Genomic DNA, 16157 nt, shown 5'->3' with positions numbered 1-16157 from the left:
CCACTACTGAGAAAAGTTTGGTGCCATCACCTTTATCACTCCCTTTGAAGTTATTGTGGGCTAACCTAAGACCCCCCCCTTAGCCTCCTCTTCACCAGTCCCAGCTCCCTAAAAATCCCAGCTCCCTACCCTCTTCCATCACATCATGTGGTCTAGGCCTCTGTCCAGTTTGGTAACCCCCCACTGGACTATTTCCAGTTTCTCAACATCCCCTCTGTATTGGTGATTACCAAAATGACACACAGTTGTCCAAGGAGAAGCTTTACCAGCTCGAAGTAGGGGTGGTAACAGCTTCCTTCAGTCTGCTAGTCATGTTTCTCCTTCCTTCTAACATAGCCCAGTACACAGTTAGTTTTGTCTGCAGTGAAAGCACACCACTGGCTCATATTCAGCTTGACATCCTTAATGATCGCAGGTCCTTTTCAGTGGGTCTGTGACTCACCCAGGTGCTTCCCAGCCTGGACTGATGCGTGATGTTATTCCACCTCAGATGCAGAATTTCAGTCTGCTCTTTTTTAAATACGTGAGTTTCCTGTTGACTCACTCCTCAGTTTGTTCAAGGTCTCAACATGCTTAAGACTGAAGCTCTACTTCAGCTTTCCAAGCATCACCCTAATTTAGTATCATTCACAAACTTGCTAAGGGTGCATTCTGTTCAATTGTGTCATCCAAGTCACTGAAGAATTGAATAGCATGAGTGCCAGGATCAACCCTTGAGGTATTCCACTTCTTACTGTCTGCTAACTGGTCAAGCTATTGATTACTACCCTTTCAGTACAGTAGTCCAGCCAATTTTCAGCCCACTCAATACCCAGCCCACGATTCCTCAGCTTACTGTTGACAACAGTGTGGGAGAAGGTATCACAAGTCTTAATAAAGTTACAGTTATACCACATCACATGTGCTCCCCTCATTGCCTTCCAGGATGAAATGTCTTGACAGTGTTAATCAGATTAGCAAAACATTAACTGCACTTCAGAAATCTGTGTTGACTCTTCCTATTTATCCTCTTCCCCTTCACGTGTCTAGAAGCAGGTGCCAAGATGACGTGTTCCATGATCTTTCTGGGGACTGACACTGACCTGACACAGCCTGTAGATCCCTGGACTGTCCTCCTTATCTTTCATAAAGACTCGTAAAATGATAGCCTCCTTCTAGTTCTCAGGTCTTTCCTCAATTACCATGTTTTTTCTTGGACAATAGCTGCCTTGAAATCCTATCACCTGAATGAGCTCTTGTCAACCTTAAGCATAAAGCCCCAAGAAGCTGAATACATCCACTTTCTCTAAACAGTCCCTAACCTGTGGCTCCTCCATGTTACTGTCCCTTGTCTGGGAACAGTTAAAAAAAACATGGGAAATTTCTGCCTTTTCTGTGTTGTCCACCATTAGATTGCCTCCAGCATTCATCCACAGACCCACATTTCCCTGAGTTCCCTCAGGGAAACACTTGCAGAATCCTTTCCTGTTACTTTATGCCCCCAAGTTCAGCTCCAAATAGGCTTTGGCCTTCCTGATTTCAATGTGCCTTCTCCAGAAATAATGAAGGAGAAATTAAAGTTACCATATGAAGCACTCTACAGCATAATTACATTCAACTTCTAGATCAGAACATACATAAGGTTAGGAATCAAATTCAATATTCTTTGAAGAAATGGTGTAGGCTTTTTCTTCACTGTCATAAGACATTGCATGTTGAAACTTTCATCCAGCAGGGAATGCAGATGACAGAGTTCTGAAAAGTCTCAGGAAATTTTGCAGAAAAATAAATGAAAACAGATTACTTTTTCCCTACTATAAAATAACTAATATGCCATAAAAAAAGAATACAGCTGTTGATGATCTTTTTAATTCACTTATTACAGTGAATGGAATTAAGTAAGCTTTCTCATACTATGCTTTTCAGTAATGAACAGAAACATTTTGAAATTTGCACAGTATTATCTAAACCAATTAATCTTGAACTCCAGCGAAAAAAGGCAGTATTAGACCACAACTGCAAGGACATATTGACTCCATAATTTGATGACTCCTTCAAGTACCTACTGAGAAAACAAATGCTAAGAATAAACACACTCAACTAGGAAGGAATATGTCAAGAATATCCAAATTAAAATCAGAATTATTTTAATTTAAGTAACTTGTTCATCTTTGTCAATCTTAGTACAATCCTTTCAATGTTAACCTGAAGATTTACACTTTTCTTAGGTCAGTCCACTCATCCCTCACTTACCACAATCACTGATGAGAGGAAGAACCTTATACCTATTTCTCCCTTTTCGAGTAATGCTGATTATTAATGCAGATTAGGGATCAAAAAAGACAACTGAGAAAAACGTTCAAACTGAAGTTTGACAAAACAGAAATCTTCACAAATATCTAAAATATTGCGCAGAAGAGATATGAATTAATATGCTTTTATTAAAAGACTTTACTTCTCTGTATGCATACGTGTGCACTGCTATACTAAAAGGAGCCATTGACTATATTCATACATGCATGAACTATGCAAACAGTGCAGATACGGCAATAATGCCCACATATATTAACAACACAAGATTCATGAAACAATAATGTATTTTTTTAAAATATTCTACCAAATGAACCAGAAAAACATTACCACCTATTATCATATGACATCTTCACATCAGGGAAGGCTTGTAACGAGAAGGATTATATGCTATTAAAACAACTCACAGTGAAAAAAGTTAAAAGGGCAAACATTCAGGTGCATGTTAGACCCACAGAAAAGCTTGCATATTTTTTCCCTCTAGCAGTTGGACTCATAAAAGGTATTACCTATGCCTATAAATCTTGCATTATAACTACAGACTAACACTCTACCTTGTTAAATAAAAGGCAACAAAAAAATCATCAAGGGACACTATATACTATTCAAATTTACAGTGAGAAACCATAAAGTAACTCTTTGCATGACCACAGATAAAGTGAGAGGGAGTAGATACAGTTGTCGACACAAGAAAATCAGAAGTTAAACGGTATGTAGTGGGGAAAAGTAAGAAGAATAAGCTTCACATTAATCTCATAATAGAGGAAAAGAGGAGGGAACACATTGGTTTCTGTTCAGGCTAAACTGATGACAACCAGACAGATTTCTTTCAATCTTTTCATTCCCAATGCATAAAGGAAACGCAACTAGTTACAGTCTTCACAAACCAAAGTACACTAAAACTACCTGACAGCGGCAATTCTCTCTCTCTCCCACGGAAACAATCTAGCAAGGTTTTAAGTATAGGACAATTTCTCATGCCAAATTAGGGAATACAGCTGCATATCACCCACACACCGCTCATGCAGAAAGTACTTTTTCATTTGTATATATTTTTTAAACATTCATGGAATAAACTGTAGTTCACTTTCTAAAATTAAATGAAAAGCGCTTAGTGGACTTATCACCAGCCTTTAAATATTCACCTATTACTAAGGAAAAAAGTATATTTATTTGAGTCACTAACTTAGCTTAGCTCTTCTGCATTTAGGTAGGCATCACTGTGACATATGCTATCAATGAATTTATATTTCTGTGTCTGACAGTGAATCTGGCACATAAAAGTACAGCACCAGTAGCAATGCTGATTCAATATCAGCGAACAGGCACTGCGTCAAACCTCAGTTTGAGTGGCTATCAAATTTATTATGGACAACTGTCCATTTTCTACAGTCCATCATCCATCCTCAGCATGAAAAACCTCTAAAGGGGATGCTGGTGCTGCATATAAGCTGTGGGGTGCTTACAAATCTTTACAGACTGCAGCAGGGAAAAGTCACTGTTATGTACACCTTTTACAATGTTTTTCAATCCCAATATGCATCACAGTGGCACATCCAGTCCTACTTTCAGAGAGACAGGCACTTAGCTAGTGTTATAACTGGGTTTGTAATACGTTTGTTGTGCACACAGAAAGGATGTAGGATGAAACTGCATTGTTAATTTAATCTCAAGCATTTATTTATTCAGTATTTAAAACAGGCTTTAAAGCCTATTAGAGAATGTGAAAGCGGGAATAAAATTATGGTTATTCTACAGGTGCAGCAGCATACATAGCGGTCAAAGGTTTCAGAAAGGTGCCCACACACATGTTGCAGCCAGAGCTGCACTTAACTCCCTTCCTGCGGTTGTAGCCATACAGAAAACACAACCTATCACAGGTTTTTCCATGCCTGAAAATCTTTAGCCAGTAGAACAGCATCTTGGAGCTGTACCAGAAGGCTGCCTTACATTGTGGAAGGAATGCACGCTGGTCGGTTGGTCCCTGCCACAATTTGTGGTAAACTAACAAACAAAAACCTAATCCAAAGAATCATCTATTTTCACAGCCCAGGTTATTGAAAACATATAGTAAGAGGAACAGTATCCTCTATTTTCTGTGACATGGAACAAACAGAACAGCATAAACTGTGTTGGAACAGATTTTCATGTGCAAGCACTGCTTTGTGAAATAAAACCAGAAGTTTTAAAAAGTAAATTAAAAAAAGACATAGTTGAAAGGGTCCATTTTTCCCCTCCAAACAAAATTAGTAACCCTGTGTTGATTCAAAATTATTCAATTCTGGAATGTCAAAGTTTTGAAGATATCAATTCATCAAAAATTGGTATGCTACAGGTTGACAGAAGAATGCAATAAACCTTCCATTTCATCAAACCTAGTACAAAACTGAGAATTTTCAAGTGAATCTGCTGATGTACTATGAAGAATCAAGCCTATTTATAGTATCAGATCCACTTACCCTCAAGTGATCTGTCAACAAAAGCTTCAAATAATGACCTAGATTGACAATAAAGTGAACAAAGATGGGTGTAACTACATACAGGAAAGATAGTATTAAGAGGGGAAAAAAATCCTCAACTATTTTGAAAAAGGAAAATAGTGTTTTCCAGGGGTACCAGTTGTAACACCTGAAGCACAGATGTACTTCAGCAAATAACTATACACTAAAAATATAAACAGGATTTTACCAAGATGTGTTGCCATGCTGGAATCAGACAGGGGGTGAAAAAAACATTTACCAGTTTCAAGGCAGCATACAGTACAATTCTTAAATATACCTATTTACATAAAGATTCTGAAGACTATGAAATACATAGTCTTTCAGACAAAGTCAGAAAATTCTTCCATTCTGCCTTTTTTTTTTATTTTTCACTGAAAAAATTTCTTGAAAAATGCTCAGCAAGGTGAACATAATCTAAAAGACTTCCTAGATGAAGAGGCTGATAATGGTATACAAAAGGCTCGATTTAAATCTTAATTACACAGCCATGAACATAATTGCACTGTGCTGCTGTTGGGGTAGATGGATAATCGTGACCATGGGATAACACCGCAACATGAATTGCAGGTTAGAGTGACAGAATACCACAGAAGCCAACAAAATGTCATTCCAGATTAATCAGACCATTATATTGGAGGGCGCTAGATACCCAAGGAAGGAAAGCTCAACACAGAGAGGTAACTAGTTATGCCTAAGAGATGGGACTGTCTGAAAAATGTAAAGAATAATGCTTTATGAGGACTTAAGGAAAAACAAATGTGGCAACTGAAGGAACAGAGATGAAATTTGAGAAGTATGGCTCACATTTTGAAACAACTAAGGAAATAGACTACAAGCAGCTATTTGCTATATGACAATCCAGACCAAAGAAATTGAGGGAATACTAATAGAAATATTACTTTGTATGCTGTCATGTAGATAACCAGTGGCAGTTTTTTTACTTACAAAAGCTGGTGTCACAAGTTAAATTTACCAAAAATGGTAAATTTCTGCAATTGAGAAAACAAGATTTCATACCACATTATGTAAAACAAGGGGACAATAAGCTGTGCCTGATCAGAGACACCCCTGCCCCACACAGCCCCTTACACACCCACAATGAAGGAATTCTCTGAAGAGACAAATAGAGAATACCCGACCTGAAGACTCAGGGGAAAATAAGGACATGATTGATCACAACTGTTGAAAAGGAAGCCAAACTTATCTCAGTGCCAAAGGAAACCCAAGGGTGCCTTTGTTTTAGACAAACTGACTATATCAGCAAAGTATTTCAACCGTTTGCATAACTGCCTGTCCCTGAATGAAAGGAATGCAGAGCCAGAGCAAAACAAAACTAGTTTTAGGGGTGCTTCTGGTTAAAATAACTTAACTTCTATAAGTATTGAATCTGCTTAGAAATTATGATCCTACAACTCTAATCAAGAGTATCTTTTAATCATATAACTGTAATAGATATATAGCTTGGTGTTTTATACTTTTCTGTAGAGCCCAGTCATTCCCTCAGCAAGTGACTTTGCCTGCTGTGATTCCACTGACAATTAGTGACTGAAGTCGCAATGCAACAGCACAGACTCCAGGCAAGTGGGCTGAGCTGGGGGACACCTCCTGCGAGAGGAGCCTCACTCCCCAGTGGTTGCTAGCCTTGAGCTCCAGGAGCATAGGACAACTCACTCTATTGGGCTCAGAGAGTGATGGAGGAAGGAATATGTTCCCCATCATGGAGCTTGCTGGATAGCTTTATATGAATTATATGGAGCACTTAATGAACCAAGTAATGGCTCAGCTTTGTACCAAGTTTGCAAGACATCAGGACTGAGCCTTGCCAGGCTTTCTCTGTCCAAACTTTTCTTGACCTGCCTGCAGCTTTGTTTTACTTGGTTTAGCTGTAACAGCAATTTTTGTCATCGAGCAGGTGCCTGTGGCTAATTTGTTATGGCCATAGTTTATATAGATAGAAGCATCAGTCATTCTGTGTAGAGCAAGGTATTTAATGCCACTAACATGATGAGATATAGGCCTGGCATGATAGCAGTGGCCTTCAGAAGTGAAGGCAGAGTAGCATAGCACAGCAAAGACATGAAGGGAAAAGAGATGGGCCACCAACTTGGCACTGGAGACCCCACGGCTATAAACAACTCAGCTAGACCAGTATGGGGAGTGTATATGTGGTTAAGCCCAATATAAAAACCAAACAATAAACAGAAGAGCTCTGAAGAGAGCTGTGGACTTCAGCTGACTTCAACACACATGTTCTTTTCTGGCGACTGGGGGATGCTCAGCCTCATGATGGTGAGCATATTCAAGATAATGAGATTCACTTTTATACTGCGTCAAATGTATATTGCAATTACTATACTCCACTAAGTGTAATTTCTAATTAAATTGTGATTTGAGTGCATTGTTGTGTCACTGTGCTAAATCAAAATCCCCTGTAACTGCAAGTAACTTCAAATTAATTAAACTTTGTACTATATATTAAGCCCTCCATATGTGGAATATATAAAACAATGTGGTCAAAGAGTATTGCACTATGACAAGGTCTCAACAACAAAAAAAGGCAACATCCTAGAAAAGAGATTTCAAAAATTAAGCCACTAACATCTCATCATATCTACCCCTCAAATAAAAATTAAAAAAAACCCCACAAACCAACCAACCAACAAACAAAACACCAAAAAAAACTTCCAATGAAACCTTTTACAAAATAAAAAGGAGAAAAAAACCTCTTTGGGCCTCAGGGCTTGGATTTGCCGTTTGCATGGAAAAGGAAATTTGGTGTTTCCTTTTCCATTGGAAAAGGAAAAATGTATGTCTAAAGAGCAGCAGGGAACCCATGCAAAAAGTCTGGCTCCACTGTTACACATGTAAAGCCTCCCTCCAAAACAGTGAGTGATCTTCTACCAAAAATGCAACGTTAACCTTGAGGGAAAGAATTAAGAATTAAGCAATTAATTTGTGTAGAATTTTACTACGAATCTTCAATTTTTTTTAAAGGTTAATGTCTTTTACTGGTCTTTTATCCCTTCACACTGGAAAGGTTCTCATCAGAGGCAACTATAGAATAAGTCCGTCACCAGAAACTTCAGAGATAAATACTTCATTTTCACAACAGAGGAGGAAAAAAAGAGAAGTACATGCTAAAATCACTGTTAAAATCAATTTATTGTGTGATTCTAAACTGGTTTAGTGTTATCATAACTACATAACTCACAGCTAAAGTTAATTTTATTAGGGTAGTAATGTACCTTAACTCTCAGGTGTAGATTTAAGTTTAAACTTAGCTTAGCATTTGCTGGATTCTAGTTCTCTTGTTTGGGGATAAACAGAATTGTAACATATTTTATCAAAGCGTAACATGCATAAGATTCAACTACCCATTAAGTAGTTTTTTCTAGGAATACAAAAAATTTAAATTACCCACAGAAAGATACAGTTCCATTTAGCAGTAAATGCATCAGGAGTAGAAAACGCCATCATGTGAGAAAACACACAGAAACAGATGGGAAAACACAATGGAAGTATTCAAGTTTTCAAAATGACATAAAAGGAACAAAAATAGCTAAAACAATGACGAAAATTAAATCTCCTTCAAAAATCCCTTTCAAAACCAAACTTGTAAGAGCAAGCTGCATGAAAAGTACTGGCAAGGCAAGTTAAAGGAGAAGGGTCACTGTGGGATTTGGAGAATGCTTTTAGTGTTTTTCTTTCATTTCCAGAGAACAGAAGACAGAAGAAATAAAAACAATCACTAACTGAAGTGTTCACAGTTTGGTCTTTTAACAGCACCTTCTCTTCTCTGTAGAAGAGGCATGCTGTTTTTGAAATCCATGGGCCTCACAGCTTCATGTATTTTCTATGCAAATGAAAATTACTATTGATGGATAGTGCTTAATTCAAGCGTAGAAAGAGAAAAATACTGGAAACAGGTAAGATAGCTAAGTCTCAGGAACTTAAAGTATACAGAAACATGATTGTGATTTCCTTTTAGACAAGGAAGTGTGGCAGAGTTGGGGGAGACACACCCAAAACCTCCACTGCCCTGTACATTTAAATAGGGATGTTATGTCGGACTTTCTGAATCAATTCCAAATACTACAAAAAAGTTGACTAAACCCATGGTTTGAAGTGTATTTTTACAGCAGCTGTGCTAAAAAGCCCAATCCTTGAAAACAAGCTGGCAAATTGATCCAACTGCCCTTCACCAAAAGAGAAAACAACACACTCAACCTTCCCTATCACAAAGCTGCCACCTTATCTTTTCGGATGGTTATTTCCAACTCACTCTGCTCCCCAGCAGCATTCCCCATGTGGCTGCTTAAGTCCACGTTTGTCAGTACAACAGAGGGGGCTGCGTCAGTACAGGAAAAAGCACAACTTGACTAGCCACTTCTAAATATTTTAAGTTCATTTAGATCTCCCTCTCAAGTGACTTTAAGGTGAGATCAAGAATCTATTCCACTATGCTGGTTAAAAGACTTGGGTTTAGATGTGAAAATATTTCACATTTTAAAAAGCCACAATGAATGATACCAGAGAAAAACAAATCAACGATGTTAAAATGTTACAAATATAATATGTTAAAATGTTAGAAATTTAATATACTAAAATTTAATTTCTATTGAAATTAAGATCAATATTACTACTTTCTTAGGGTATCTTTATTCCAAGTTTGAAATTCTTCCACTAATGGCAAAAAAAATAAGTTAAGGCAGAAGTGCTTGTGGATCAGCAAAAGTGTGCTCATATACTGGCTGCATGATAAGAAAGGATATTTGCCTTTCTTTATGATGGCCTTTAATAGTGCTTTAAATTAGCACTAAACCGAGCTGTCACTAAGTGGCATTCTACACAGCTTCTCTGAAATTCTTGGCTTTGAACTACTAATTTTTCAACATTATTTTAAGTCCAAATAGCATCATATTTAACTCTAATTTTATTCTGATAATTGGCATTTTCTTCCCTCTCTTCAAAGACGGTTTTGCTGGGAGGATATATTCCTTCAATACTCTTCTATCAGACTAAATCTTCACAGAAGCCTTTCCACTCCCAGCTCATTTCAAACAACCCCAAAAATACGTATTTTGGATTATCACCACATCCTTTTACCAGTGAAGTAATTTTTTAGTTTCTTCATACTGCATCTACTACGGCTACTGCGTCTTCGGCATGACTTACGGGATACGGGGTTCTGAATAGTAATTACTTGTCTGGGTCTCCATTCTTGTAAACTGCCGTTTCCTGAGAAACACGACATGAATACACTCACAGCTGCTCCAAAGAGCTACGTGAAACCAGTCCCAAACTAAATCAGGAACTTGAGAATCCTGTAGAGCAGGGTGTACAGTAAGTATATTAAATGTTTTCCTTCTTCACCAGCCACTGTGATGACACCCTTCAAAACTTCTCCACTCAGCTCCCCATTTCCAGTAGTGGAATCGTACATCTCAAAAGCAATCCTCATCAACTTGAGGATGCACATGGGAAGCAATAGCTGTACTCGCAAAGCTTCCTATTTCAATAATATGTTGGTCCATCCAGCAACTTAAACGTATGGTATCCACTCCATAGACTTGTGCTACTCAAAACATATCATGCAGCCAAGTCTAGCTCTTATCTAAAATCAATATATTAATGAAAATAACAGATGGCAAAAAGGAAGAGGAATATCTCTCTGGAATATTTTAAAACCTCATTGGAAAGAAAGGAGTTCTATAACTAAGGAAGTGCATATATTGACATGCTACTTAGAGAGATGATGAAAGAAATATATATTGATTGAACATAATAAGCATGTGTCTGAAATAGAGCTGCTAAAACTTTTAAAGGCAGAGATAGAGCCTGATGTTTGAGGGGAAGCAAGACATGAATATATCATAATTTAACCTGTTTAGAAAAGCTACAGAATACTTAAGGTTACTAGAGTAATTACTGGTTCCTATAAGGGGAGAATGAGATTTTATTTTGGTGAATATCATGTATTACAATATGGCATGCATTATATTAGGGAAAACAGCTGCAAAAGTCATTCTGTGATCAGACTTGGGGCCCAATACTTGGATGACTGTATGAAGTGGTGTGACCTGCTGGTCAGACTAGATGATTTCACAAGTCTCTTCTGGCCTTAAAACCTTAAAAAATAGTCTGAATTGAAACATCCATCTAGAGACACAATTTTGTTCTAAAACTTCAATCATGATATAAAGACATGGGAAAAACAATCTAGCAGAGCCAAGAAAAGAAATTAAATTTTCAACTTCTACAGCCATTTCTATCTGCAGCTTTACTTACATATACATACATAAGATGTGCCTGTTTCCAAAGAGTACTAACACCTAACATACAAGTTCACTTAAGTCATGTATATTATCCATATTTAATACTGACATGCATTACAAAGCTTAGTCATTATTACCCTGTATGTGGTTTTTGGTCTAGTTTTAACCACAATTTCTTGACAAATTAGTAGCTTTCTGATGGGAAAACTGGTAAATATTTAAAAGTAACAGATGTTACTTTACAAAAAATGTAAGTCTTATAAAGCCAGGATGTTTTTAACCCTAAAGATGACACTGTCATTCTTGTTTTTAAAAAAAAAAAAAAAAAAACAAAAACAAAAAAAAACCACTAACCAAAACAAACAAACAAACCAACCTATCAGCAACCATCTCAAAGCCAAGGATTTCTGTTTTCTCTGAAATCAGCACTCTGATTTAAAGAACATATTAATCAATCATTTACTTAAACAGTGTGAGAAATATTCCAAAAGTCTTAGAGTCTAAGCTTTTTCTGGAGAGAGGGGGAAATGAAGACAGGCATCTGTAACACGTATCTTTATCTGAAATAGGTAGATTTAAAAAGGATTCAAAAGTAATTTTCAATATTACACAACTTGTTCTTTGCATAAGTTTTCTGAAAGAGAAAGAGCTTTTCTCTGAAACAGGCTACTGCTGAGATGGTAAAGGAAACTAGAGTCACAAAGAAACTAAAACAAATGTATGATATTATTTCTGAGTTGAATATAGTTGTCAGTGCTTCAAGATGAATCTCACTCCTAGGAAATTATTTTATGTCATGTTCTCCAAGTGTTTTTATTGAAAAAATCTGCCAAAACAAGCCTCTGCTAGGTCATTGTCACTACATTCCTCCTCAGCTTCCAAGGGAGCAGTTTCTGTATGCCAAGAACCAAAGTACTGTGAACGACATACATGTGGAGACTTCCAGGAAAAGCATCAGCTTTACTACATACTTACTCAAAAGGTTCTCCAGCAGCTATTTCTACCTTCAAAACAGCATTATCAACAGCTGTCTTCCCAGGAATTTTTTAACACTGAGTGGGATCAGAAGTCTCTTGCACAGGTGGAAATTCCCAATCAGACATATCATGCTATTTGCAGAAGAAATAGTTGTATCTATCACATACGTTCTCACAAATCATAGAGTCCTGATATCTCACATTGTTTGTTGAAGAATTTTTCCCATATTTACAGATACAAAAGCAGATGACAAAGCAGAAACAGAAATGGCCTTATGTTTTCTAAAACCTATGAAGCATTGGGCCAAATGTGTTTGCCAGTCTATCATAAGAAAGAAAAAAAATCCTTCTTCATATACAGATATTTAACCACATTTTATACAGCATGGAAAACTGAGACTATTTGTCTAGTGGTCTAACACTAGTTTAACACTAAATGATTTCTCTTTAAAGAACTTGATTCTGACTGTCTAAAAACAAACAAACAAACCACAAAAAACCCCCAACAGCTTTCACTTTCACAGAAGTTATTAACCCTTCTTCATGAGGAGAGCTTGAAAACACCTAAGCCAAAGTTCACTGCCTGGCATCTCATGATTTCTTACATACGGTGTATGATTCTGACCTCCCTTCCAGCAGTGCCTGCTGACCTTAAGAAAGTTATCAGCAAGGGGAATAAAATGGATTCATATTCTTTATCCGTCGCTTCTTCTCAATTGCATCTCAGAAGTCTGAAACCCAAAGGTGATTCAGCACGCTTGTACAGAGGTAAAACACAAATGAAATTACTTATACATTAAATCAAGGAGTCCGGGATTTGAATTTCCTAAATTCAACCTAACTCCTCAACAACAAAATACAGGCTTCAATTTCTATTTTGACAGAAATCCTCACCTTGAAAAGCACGTGGCTAAATCTTCTGATCCAGTCATGACCAGCATGAATGCCACTTTACATTTGATATATCAAGCACAATTTTTAGACCCATTAAATCTGTTCCTCAAAATAGGACAGCACAGGGATATGTGTTTTTCAAACTAAGCACAGCAAAGCTTTAGATTTTCTGAATAAATCATTTGTGTTTCACATAGGAAATTTAAGTAGAGCAAACAAATATAACATCTATGACTTCTTCTCTGTACCTTCTTTCATGTATCCTGCCCTCTTCAAAGACTGCAAATACCTATTAGTCATCAATACCATAAATGCTACAGTTTACTCTGTTGCAGTCACTCAGAGACACTCTTCTAGTTATGTCATGAGAAGTAACACATGAAGTTGCCACAAGTGTTCCAAGAGAATTAAAAAAAGTAAGAAAACCTTTAAAAGGTAAGCATTTGCACAGATGAAGAAAACGTAACATACTTGATGCATCGAAACATACCTTGATTATGAACTCAATAATCTTTTTCTTTATTAGCAGTACTTTTGAATAATTGTCTGTGTTCATATTTCTAGAACTCTAGGTGTATTTTTGGCTACAGTCAAAGGGCACATAAAACAAAATCATAAACCAGGCAGTAAAGTAATTAATTCCTTCTTCTAAAAAGCAGAGGGCTACCCATCTGAACAGTCGGTTAAAAACTTACTTCATTTACTCCCCTAATGCAGAACCAGTGTAATGCATTTCATCTGCCTGAAGCATGGGATGGTGGCCTTACCTAGAATTCTTCCAACAGAACATTAAATAATGGAAGTCTGTCAAAACACACAATATTGTGGGGAATAGAAAAAGCCCAAAAGCAGGTTTGGGGTTTTTTTGTTGGTTTTTCTTTTTTCCTTTCAAATCTTTACTACAAAATAAAAAAAGAATATTGGAGTTACATGGCTTTCCCAGTAGTAAGTGTGGCTGAACATAATGTGTGCCATTAAGCCGAATTTACTGAAGTCACCATATGCTCAGAGGAATGCATTCAGATCCACAAAAAAAAGTCTCATTTTTGAGCTTAGTACAGTCTTCCAGCTTCAAGACAGGTCTGACTAGAGATCACCTGTCAAGAGAGAAGTATACTTAACAGAATATCTGTGAAATTTTGGTACCCTGTACCACAATAATTCAAGAGATTACCTCGTTAGTTAGCAGTACCTTAGGTTAGCTGGCTAGGCTGCTCTCGGTGATAAGGGAATGCACAACTCCTTTATTACAGGCTCCTTTCTGCTGTGGTTCACAGGAATCAGAAATAACTTTGCTAATATTTCACCACTTAAAATCCTTTTCATCTAGTGGACTCAGCATGGATTCCCTCTAGAACTCAATTCACTGGTTTATGGGGGTGGGAGGTTCAGTTGCAAAATACATCACCAGGTATAAACTAGCAATGTCATCACAAAACCCAACAACAGAGAAGAACTTCTCAGTATTCAGTGCTGTGTTTCACATTCTAACAGGCAGATGCAGCATATCTTCTACATATGTAACTTCCCTGTACATTTTTTTCAACATCAGAGAGTCAAAAGCTAAGGCAGGTATTTTTCTTCAAAATAATACAGTAACGCAGGCTGAAACACTGGTACATGCCCAAGTAATGCTATTGTCCTGGAAGAGAATATGCATACAAACATCTAAACCATGGGTAATTCCAATACAACAATATGCCATAAATCTTAAAACAAAACTCCACGTTACCACCTTTCTTTCTTGCACTGCTCTTTTCAGAACCAGAAAATATGACTAACCTTTAACACCCAAAAGAGATACCTGGTACATATCAAAAAGAAAAAATGAAGAGCAAGGTCACAACTTTTCTAAAAGCCTAGTGACTCAACAGCTATTACTCCAATGGTGTTAGATATCATAAGATGAATTCATGCAATAATTTTACTAAAGAAGCAGTGAATGTCTTAGGCAGGGAAAGATCACTACTTTATAATTGGAGAACCAATTTGGACACCTTCAGCAAAGAGAAAGCTGACTAAAAGCAGTTATCTTTTCATGTCTCTCTTTGGGATACCTATTGCTGCTGTTGAGCCAAGTGAGATAGTGATGGAGACCAGGTGTTTCCATGAACCGGAATATTAACTATCTCCTGATGTACGAAGAGGCACTAAGCAAAATCTCAGACAGTCAGCCCACGAAAATTTATATTAAAATGTCCAAACCTGTCTTATTAGAATTGAGCAGAGAATCACACTAAAGACCTTTCTTTCAAAAATTTCTAGTACTTTTGGTTTTAGTCATCCAAGGCTGAAAGCTTCTGTCCCTACCCGATTTTGCCCTAAAATAATCTCACATCAAGTTCCACACAAAAAACCTAAAAACATGTATATGTTCAATTTTAAAATCCTAGAATTCTTATAAATCCTTTTAACTAAAAAGTCTAGGATAACACATCTTCTCTACACCTACACATTTGTCTATAGTTCTTATATGCCATGCCTATATGCTGTAACGCCACATGCAGATTGCCAACAAGAAAAGGAGAGCTCTCTGAAAACCACCACTCACAGTAAAGTGTGAAAGTGGAGAATAGAATGAACAATTCAATTAAATTATATTAAATTTATTGTAGGAGAGCACATGGAAGTATACTAAGACATGAAGAAATATTTAACATTCTTTGCAACATGCATTTGTGAACAAAATTATTCAGATACCTTCTATGAAACCTTTGTAAAAAACCACTAAATCATATTATTGTTTTCTAGCCTGCAGATTCAGCACTTACATACCTGTTCTTTAACTGAAGCTAGAATGGCAGAGGTTGTCTCAGTTTCAGAGCCATCACCATTGGATGTGTTCAACACGGGACTAAGGGAACTTGTCTTGTCAGAAGACGAGGGCTGGTCTGGAACAGGCATAGTTTCTGCAGTTTATGGAAAAACAAAACAATGATTTTGTTATTAGAAGCCTGATACATGTCAGAAATCACATGTATATAAGAATAATAATATCATTTTAAGGAAAAAATTGTAGAACATGCTTCTGTTCTGTAATACAGAATTAATATATCACTTAAAACTAGAACTAGTTCTAAATTAATTATAAAGCAAAATATTAAATGATCTCCCAGTCTTACTCCAAAATATTCGCCACAGTAGATTTGGAGAGGATTCAAATCATCTACAGCTGTGATTTTTGTATAGTATTCCAGTGGCAGCATCCAACATGAAATTAC

General features: G+C 36.9%; 1 protein-coding gene across 1 annotated transcript in view; it reads right to left on the bottom strand.

Annotated features, from left to right (window-relative positions):
- The window catches only part of CTNND2 (catenin delta 2), a 566347-nt gene extending 550507 nt beyond the window's left edge, over positions 1–15840 (bottom strand). The window contains exon 1 of the mRNA XM_075495646.1: positions 15712–15840. Within this exon, the coding sequence (XP_075351761.1) occupies positions 15712–15840 (129 nt within the window). The remainder of the gene's footprint in view (positions 1–15711) is intronic.
- Between the last annotated feature and the right edge of the window lie 317 nt (positions 15841–16157).

Source organism: Mycteria americana, chromosome 2 (assembly GCF_035582795.1).
Source record: "Mycteria americana isolate JAX WOST 10 ecotype Jacksonville Zoo and Gardens chromosome 2, USCA_MyAme_1.0, whole genome shotgun sequence".
NCBI classification, from domain to species: Eukaryota; Metazoa; Chordata; class Aves; order Ciconiiformes; family Ciconiidae; genus Mycteria; species Mycteria americana.
Note: the sequence above shows the minus strand (reverse complement) of the source record. Positions and strands in the feature narration are given on the sequence as shown.